Source organism: Helianthus annuus, chromosome 8 (assembly GCF_002127325.2).
Source record: "Helianthus annuus cultivar XRQ/B chromosome 8, HanXRQr2.0-SUNRISE, whole genome shotgun sequence".
Lineage (NCBI taxonomy): Eukaryota > Viridiplantae > Streptophyta > Magnoliopsida > Asterales > Asteraceae > Helianthus > Helianthus annuus.
The window spans coordinates 56,748,099-56,757,062 of record NC_035440.2 but is presented as its reverse complement, the minus strand read 5'-3'; the positions used below and the strand labels follow the sequence as shown (position 1 = coordinate 56,757,062).

Sequence of the window (8,964 nt, the reverse complement as noted above, 5' to 3'; positions counted from 1 at the left end):
TCGTATTAATTTTCTTACAGTAATATTTTATTCGGACGTGAATGGTACAATTACTTTGAAGTTTGAAAATTAGGGCTCGATTTGGACCACAGTTGATATGATTTTATTTGTTTAAGTCTGCTGCAAATTTTGTAATCTATATATATACACATATCATGTTGTTCATTGATGATGTTTCTTGATCAGTTGACTGGCACTTAGAACTATATGTTTGTGATTGCTGATTAACTGAAAGTGACTAGTTATAGAAATCTTAAACTGCATGTATAGCTATGTTGTCAAAGACGCAAGGCGCAGGCGAGGCGCATCGGTCTCGCCCGGAGCCTAGGTGCAAGGCGCAAAAAAAGCGTGGGCTTTTTTAAGAAAAGCGCACATAGAGAAAAAAAATATAAAAAATATGTTATGCTTTGATAATAAATAAGATTCCACATATAAATTAGAAAAAAGTATTATATATGCCATTTAAGATCATGTAGCTAATAGTTTTGTACGCGTGAGGCAGTTTTGCACGCACTCGGTTTCGTTTTTAATGGTCATTTGTGCTGTTTTACCTTTTTCCATGCGCCTCAACAACATTTTTTGCGCCTAGGCGCGCGCTTTTTGCGCCTCAGCACCGTTTTTTCAAAAAAATCCCATTTTTGCGCCTAGGCTACCACCATGCGCTATAGGTGCGCCTCGCTGCGCCCGGGCGCCTAGGCGCGCGCTTTTTGCGCTTTTGACAACATAGATGTATAGGTTGCGGTTCGGTTGAGGTTTGGAACTGAATTGCCATGTGTACACCACTAGTCTGTATGATTGTTCAACTGCCATGTTTAAGTCCCTTTTTTGAACATATCAAAATTTATAACTCTGTTTGGCGTGTTATACAAACATTGGTTGTGGCTGCATCTGTTTATTTTGTTTGGCAGGAACGGAATAACAGAATTTTTAAAGGTAAACAAAAGTATGCTCAGGTCCTTTGCCAACAGATTCAGGATATTGTTCGGTATAGATTGTTGGGTCTCTCTTTTAAATGGTCGCGCCATGTTACTTTGGTTACTCATGTTTGGAATTTCAAGGTTTGTGATGTGAAATGATTCTTGTGTATTTGGTCATTTGATGGAAGTGCAAATTATAACTTTTATTTCTGAGGTCCGGGGTTTGGGTATGTCTGATAGAGCTGCAAATTATAACTTTTATTTCATTTCAGGTGGAAGCCTTTATTCCAAAAGCCTTAGTGGCATAGTAGGTCAAGATGGTCGAGGCATAAAGTCTAAACTATCTTGGAGACAAAAAGGAAGCTATAAGGTGGAAATAAGGTTTTTAATGAAGAGATTAAGAGGATATGAAGTATTCAGAAGGATATATGGTTATATAGTGTGGTTGTGGCTGAAGGAAGATAGAAGGTTTACAAGAGAACCCAAGTTATGACTATGGGGTATGGGGTATGGGGTATGGGGCATGGGGCATGGGGCGTGGGTTGGGTACAAATCCTCAAGTCACCAACCCGGGTGGGCTTGGGTTTCAGCGTGGCCCCTTGGGCGGGGGTTTCAGCCCGGGCGTTGGGCGGGCCTAGCGGTCTTCCGTGGCCGGCTCTCATTGGCTGGGTTGGCTAGGCTATAGGTGTAGGATTTAAATTTTAAAAAAACAACCGTTTGGCTTACCCCAACTACTATAAAACCCAATTGACAAATATTTGTTATTTAGTCAATGTTTTTATCAATTTATTAGTGGGTAAAAATGTCTACATGGATCTACTTTCACAGCAGTTTTATTTGTCTTTTTGTGTTTTTTAGAAATTTGGGAAATATAATTAGAACACACTAAAGTAACAAAACTTTTACATTTGATATTATGAAACTAGTATTGAGCACCCTCATGTTGCGGTGGAGGCAAACACCAATGTCACACTTTTGCCAGCGACCACCAACCTTGAAGTTGCGGCGTTTAAATGCGAAAAAATTAAACAGAAACGTAAAGCATATAAAAAATAACTACATCGATATAAGACCTGCGCGTTACGATGAACCTGTCAAACGGGAAAGCAAATAATTTGTACTTACGTGAATCTATGTTATTGTAATTTTTTAAGTAGTTATACAAATTACAAACCAAATTTAATTTCTAAATGAATTTACTTGTGTAAAAATATTTTTTTTAAACCAAGCATTAATTCCCAGACCCATACCCGGTTCCAATACTTAGTTATGCCGGAACCCGATGATACCCTACACGGGAACATATAGTATGGGCCATGATGGATCACAATGGATATTAGTAGATCATACATGTCTTAATGGATTATCTTGGGCCTTAACGGATTACGGTGGACAATTGTAGATCATACATGTCTTAATGGACTATCATGGGCCTTAATGGGTCACAATGGACAATAGTAGATCATACATGTCTTAATGGACTATGTTGGGCCTTAACGGATTACCTTAGTGGATCACAATGAACAATATTAGATCATACATGTCCTAATGGACCATGTTGGGCCTAATGGATCACAATGGACAATAGTAAATTATACATGTCTTAATGAACCATGTTAGGCCTTAATGGATCACGATGGACGATAGTAGATCATACATGTCTTAATGGATCATCTTAGGCCTTGATGAATTACAATAGACAAGGTAGATCATATATGTCTTAATGGGATAATTTGTGTATTAATAGATCACAATGAACAATAATAGATCATATATGTCTTAATGGACCATATTGGGCCTTAATGAATCATGACCGACATTGGTAGATCTATATGTCTTAATGGACCATCTTTGTCTCCTATAACATCTCTGAAACATAGGCATCACCTTCTCCCCGGAAACCCGAGCCACCCTCTTCGTCACCGGAAAACCTAATCCCCCTAACCATCGTATTCCTCAAAAGGTTACAAAACTGTAACTATCATCTGTCTTAAATTGCAAAAGCTCACTGGATATTCCAATCGGAACCCTAGTCGCTAAGGCTGGCGACAACTAGGTCTTTTAAACCGACAACCCCTCTTATATGTTCAATGGTTCTTTCTCTGGTGTTGTGGTGGTGGTCTTTTGCCCCAATTTCACCAATTCATCTAAATCTGAATTGGGTTTAATAGATGTGGTTGCTAGATGGTGGTAACAGCTGATGCAGGTGATCAGTGGTGGTCTACAGTGGAGGTTGGTTGGGGGTTAAGGGCGGAAGGGGGGGGGGTGGTGACGGTGGTGGGTATGGTAGTGGGGTTAAAGGTTTTTTTTAATTAAATAGTTTAGTGGGTTTCTTAAAGACGGGCATTGTGGGGGTGTGGGTGGCGGAGGTGGGTGTCGGTGGTGGATGTGGGTGGAGGTAGTGAAGTGCGTGCCGGTGGTGAAGGAATGTGAAGGTGGGTGGCGGAAGTGGGTGATGGCGGTGTGTGGTTCACGGATTTGGTGGAGGAGGGTGAAGGTGGTAGCAGTGGAAGGTGGTGATGGCTGCCATTGTTGGAGGTGGAGGAGTAACCGATGGTTGTGGTTTTAGAGAGAGAGTGTGTGTGAGATATAAGAGAGAGAGAAAGGGCTGTAAGTGTATATTTATATATTAAATATATTTTAAAAGGGTAAAATGTCTGTAATAAAAGAATGGATCAAAATGGCATCTGGAAAGATTTAAATTGAAAATTCCCAAAATACCCCTGGTTAAAAATGAGGTTTTTGAACGAAGTTAGGGTATGTGATCAAATTGACAACAAAAGCGAAAAGTCAGGGACCCACATACGAAAAAAAAATTATTTAGACTAAAATAACAAATTTGGACAAATCTCAACGACTAAAATGACAATTTACTTTTAAAAGTATAAAAAATACTTTTCCTCCTAAAATTTTCACCCCTAAAAATTTCCCTCCAACCCAATCTGGCTCCCAATTTGAACTCCCCCAAAAATTTTCTAAAAAACAACAGCAAAACATATCAAAACCCTAGCTTCCAGTTTCAGACCAGTGGTTTCCAACTCTTCGACCACCATCGTTCCCCCTCCCCCCGGTTGCCTCTCTCACCTTTGTCAGATTATACAATGAAGTCCCTAAATACGACAAAGGAAGAATAATAGGAGTCCGTGACCGAGTCAATGAGATCTTCTTCGGTAAATCATACAACCCATGAACGTTGCTCATTTGCTGTTGTTTTCAAGAATTACTCCAATTAACCTGATTTTGCAACGATTGCAGTGAGTACAATTAGATCATTAACTTGAATTTCTATTGTATTGTTGTATTAGAGGGTTTGTAGAAACTACGGTCAGAAGATGGCTGTTAAATATTTAGAGCTCCTAATGCTGCTAAATTAGATAAAAGGTCATAATTTATATGATATTTAATTGATTTGTGTTTAAATCTTGTGCATCTAGATTATTAGAATATTCAAGATTATGCTTTTTTGTGATGAATTAACTCAAACATGCTATTTTACTATGTAAAGGTTCTATTAATTGCCTTATGTTGGGTGTTAATACTATTTACTTCATGTATAAGTATAATCTATAATACTATATAAAGTAAAATGGCATGGTACAGAAGTTGACGCAAAGACGATCCGGTAAACCCATACTACAGTAAACCCATACTTCAATGGCTTACAGAATCGAAAGAAACCGCACTTGAAAAGTGGGAATGTATTTTATCCCGTGAACTGCAGCAGAAGCCGAAAAAGTTATTAGGCAGTGGAAGCGGACAGAAATTACCGCAACTTAGAGCCCGTTGTTTTTAGTATTCGCTTTTGTTGTTATTAATGTTTTCTGTTATTGTCAGGTTCAAACTTTCAGACTTTCAAACTTTTAGTTCATTTCTTGTTTTTACGTCGGTTTGTTTTATTTTTATAGATATATCTAGGCGTTAAACTGGCCACTGGGGTCTGGGGATACGAGTTTGATATAAGTTGCATGGGTGACGATGCCACAGCTAAGAAGTGGAGCAAGGAGATCAAAACGGTTAGTTAATCTCCAGCCTGCTACTCATCCGATTGACCAAACGGAAAACGTCACCGCACCAACGAGAACCAGAAGGAAGACGGGTGGTGGAAGGGGACGAGGTGATGCTGCAGGTGTAAGAAAAGGGCTCGTGGCGGCAACGGTAGGTAGAACAGTGGCTGGCGGTAGAGGCAGAGGTGTTAGATTGATTGATTTGGACCTGGAACCACTATGTGAAGTTGTTCCTGAACTTGTAGCTCGTGGAGTTGGTGAGCCTGTGTTTAATAGAATCGACGCGGTTGCAGATAAAGATATAGCAATGGACGGTGGAAGTGGTGATAAAGTTATCGGAGTTGAAGAAGATGGAAACACACCTGCCGTGCCTGAAAGGGTAAATACGCATTTTTTCTTCAACTTTTGGATAATCAGAAGCAGAATTTGTACAAACATTAAAAACTGATTCTTTTGATTTGAAGCCACAATAATCAGATAATCATTTAGCATATTTATTGTAAATTAACATGTGCTGATGGATCAATGCAGGTACACGTAGGTAACTCTCCTATATATAAGACCGATAGAAAGTTGGGTAAGGGTGGTTTAGGACAAGTTTATGTTGGTCGGAGGGTAAGCAGCGGAACCGAAAGAACAGGGCCCGATGCATTTGAGGTATGTTAAAACAATAATAGAAGTTTTTCATATCCATTGCTCGTTCATATCATCAACAATTTGGATCCTCTTGAGATTCTATTTTTTAGGTAGCATTAAAGTTTGAGCATCGTAGTAGTAAGGGTTGCAACTATGGTCCTCCGTACGAATGGCAAGTTTACAGGTATTTAATAATCTGTTTATTTTAGCATATTTAGAGGAATATAGTAATCTCGTATATGAGGTTATGAACCTCAAGTTTCAACATTATGATCTAATTATAGATTTCCGTTACCACAGTTCGTTGAATGGTTGTTACTGGATTCCGTGGGTTCACTACAAGGGACAGCAAGGAGATTTTTACATTCTGGTGAGTTTTGGCTTTTGACTTTGACATCATCAACCACTCAGTTTGTAGTTGAATAATTTGTATTTATAATTTTTTATGGTTTTATATGGTCAAATAGTGGGTCTTGAGTCATGGTTAGACTTACTGAGTTGTAGGAGTAGTGGTTATAGTTGGTTTCCTTCATTTACGTAGCTAAATGTGTGTATATATGTATGGTTTCGCAATGATAAAAGTGTGGGTATTCAAGCAGTAACATAAGTTTCCTGTTCGTGAGTTTGTTTTGAGTGTAATTGAAGCTTGAAACCCAACAAGATAAGTTGTGTAAAGGGATAAATGTGTTCGGGTGTTGGCGAACCTAACTCATCCCAACCCAGGTTTGCATGTTTTGCTCTTTTCCAAATGACGTATTGTTGACTCCGCCGCAACGCGTGGGTTTCCCACTAGTATACTACTAAAGCAAGTTTATTTAATATTTTACTCATAATCTAATATAGGGGTGTAAACGAGCCGAGACGAGCCCAGCCCGAGCTCAACTAGGCTCGAGCTTGAGCTCGTGCTCGGCTTGTAGGTAATTTTTCAAGCTCGGTCTTGGCTCGGGCTTGACTCGTTTATTATTTTATTAACTACTTTATATTATATATAACTATTGATATTTATAATTTAAGTATATATTTAATATATTAATAAAACATTATATGATCGTTTAGGCTCGGTTCGGCTAGAGCTCGATAAGTGAAGCTCAAAGCTGGTTTACTAAACGGGCTTGTTTCTAGGCTTGTGCTCGGGCTTGTTTAAGCTCGGCTCATTTGCACCTTTAATCTAATCTTATAAAAATAAATATTAAAATCACCATTTTGTTTACATGGTGATCTGGATGTTGCTAAACAGATACCAAACTGCCACAAGTCTAAGTAGCTTCTACAATCAACTATGCAAGTTTCTGCGTAGACTTTTCCATATGCTTGCATATATCATTGAGATATAGCGTGTGATCAATTTGATTCTGTGATGCATCACATGCTTTGATAACTGCCAATGAACTCAATTGACAATTGTTATATTTTTTTTTTACATTTTAAGTGTGTTTTTTTAAATACCATTACATGATGAGTGTTGGAGATAATTTTTGAGCCCACACCTAATTGCATTTGTAGTTTTAAGTAACGATTTTCATTACTTGTTTCAGTGACTTCCCTTGACCAAATGTACAGTTCTAGTATGAAGTTTCTCCAGGCAAGTTTTCCTTTCCTCTACTTGACCAAATGTCTAGTTCTGGAAAGTATGTTACAACATGAGGAGGATATCTTAACATTCTATGTTATTTTAATATTCAGGAGCTGGCCCAAATGCACACCAGGACTCTTCTACTAGTTGTACAATTCTGGGATGAGCTTTGTAAAAAGAAGCACCCAAACGAGGCATAGTCTTAGAGGGCTAATATGATCCGCGTAAGTTGTTTTGTTAATAAAATGTGTGACCCGCGTAATCTGATTAACTGCTTGGTTGTATTATTGTTAATCAGATGCACCTGCAAAATATATATGTGCCACAACAACCCTCGACTCCCAGCTAATGGGACATGAGAAAGCACACGGCTTCGCCCATCAATGTTGTGGAGTGGTGTTAGGCCTTCTAGATCTGGTTTACACAATTCCAAAGCTGTCACCACATATACACTAATTCTTGGCATGCTTACAAGTGTTGTATTAGGTTTATATTTTGCTCTACGTTCTGGTTCTTCAACACCCCTCCATCTTATTCGAGAACAGGTTAAACTTGTACATTGATCATATAAATTACATATTTTTCCAAATTGGATTCATGAAACTAAAATCTTAGTTCACCTTTCACAACAGGCGAGCGATTACCATTTCTAGAATCGGAGGAACTAGAATCGGGCAAAGGCAAGAAAGAAGTGGAAGCAAAACATGTGAGTTATTCGTACACGTTTTTCCATATGATATTTGCAATAGCAAGCATGTATTCGGACATGCTTTTATTGGGATGGAGCAGTTCAGAATGCTCGGATCTCACTGATACCGGGTGGCTGGTCATTGATTGAATTGTTCACAATTTGCATCTGGTGGCTAGTCGTTGATTTTGCATCCAAATCATGGAGCATTCCACAAAGGCAAAACAACTAGATATATATTTGCAGCACTTTTAAGTGTACAAGCAGTGAGTATATGGATTTGAAGACAATAACCAAGAATTAGTTCTTAGTTTATGTGTAGAGGCATTCCCTTTGCAACTTTTGTAGTTAGGTTTTGAGAAGTTTATGTCTTTCATATGTATTTAAATTGAAAACTTATGTATGGATTTTGGTTTATTATTGTTAATATAATTTGGTTTTTAGGTTTTCTCATGGTTACTTTTGTTTTAGTTTTATAAAATTTTGAAAATAAAATGGTTAATTATATGAAAATGGCCGCATAAAACCATAATAAATATGTGTGATCAAATGTTAGACAATAGCCACACTTAAATTATAAATTTTCATGTGGCAACACATAATTGTTAGCCACACTTTCGTCAGTTTGTTTTTTTATGTGGCGGAAGTATAACAATTGTCACGGAAAAACAAATCATGTGTGACCAAATGTTAGATAATAGGTACACTTAAAATTATAAAATTTCATGTGGCTATACATAACCATTAGCCACACTTTTGTGACATTGTTCTTTTTTGTGTGATGACATTATAGCAAAAGTCACAGGGTGAACAAATATGTGTGACCAAAGGTTAGAGAATAGCCACACCATAGCCACCTTGTTTCTTATTTGTGTGATAGAATGATAGAAATTGCCATAAGAAAAAGAAATATGTGTTACCAAAGGTTAGATAATAACCATACTTAAAAATACAATATTTCGTGTGGCTATAAATAATCATTAGCCACACCATAGTCACTTTGTTTTTGGTTTGTGTGTCTGTATAACAGAAACAACCACACTTACAGTAAGTTCATGTGTCTGTATAACAAAAACAACCACACTTACAATAATTCATGTGGCCGTTGCTACCCTTTAGCCACACTTAATGGGAAAAATGCTTAAT

General features: G+C 37.8%; 1 protein-coding gene across 2 annotated transcripts; it reads left to right on the top strand.

Moving 5' to 3' along the window:
• Window positions 1-3,865: 3,865 nt before the first annotated feature.
• Window positions 3,866-8,271, top strand: LOC110872912 (casein kinase 1-like protein HD16). Of its 2 annotated transcripts, none has more exons than XM_035976286.1 (9): window positions 3,866-4,087; window positions 4,823-5,300; window positions 5,453-5,578; window positions 5,668-5,741; window positions 5,858-5,927; window positions 7,093-7,139; window positions 7,241-7,354; window positions 7,429-7,675; window positions 7,763-8,271. In XM_035976286.1, the coding sequence occupies exons 2-6, from the start codon at window positions 4,893-4,895 to the stop codon at window positions 7,093-7,095; spliced, it is 681 nt and encodes a 226-aa protein (XP_035832179.1). In that variant the 5' UTR covers window positions 3,866-4,087; window positions 4,823-4,892; the 3' UTR covers window positions 7,096-7,139; window positions 7,241-7,354; window positions 7,429-7,675; window positions 7,763-8,271. The 2 variants fall into 2 exon arrangements, with proteins under 2 accessions (XP_035832179.1, XP_035832178.1); XM_035976285.1 differs by having other exon boundaries at window positions 3,866-4,171.
• Window positions 8,272-8,964: the final 693 nt, after the last annotated feature.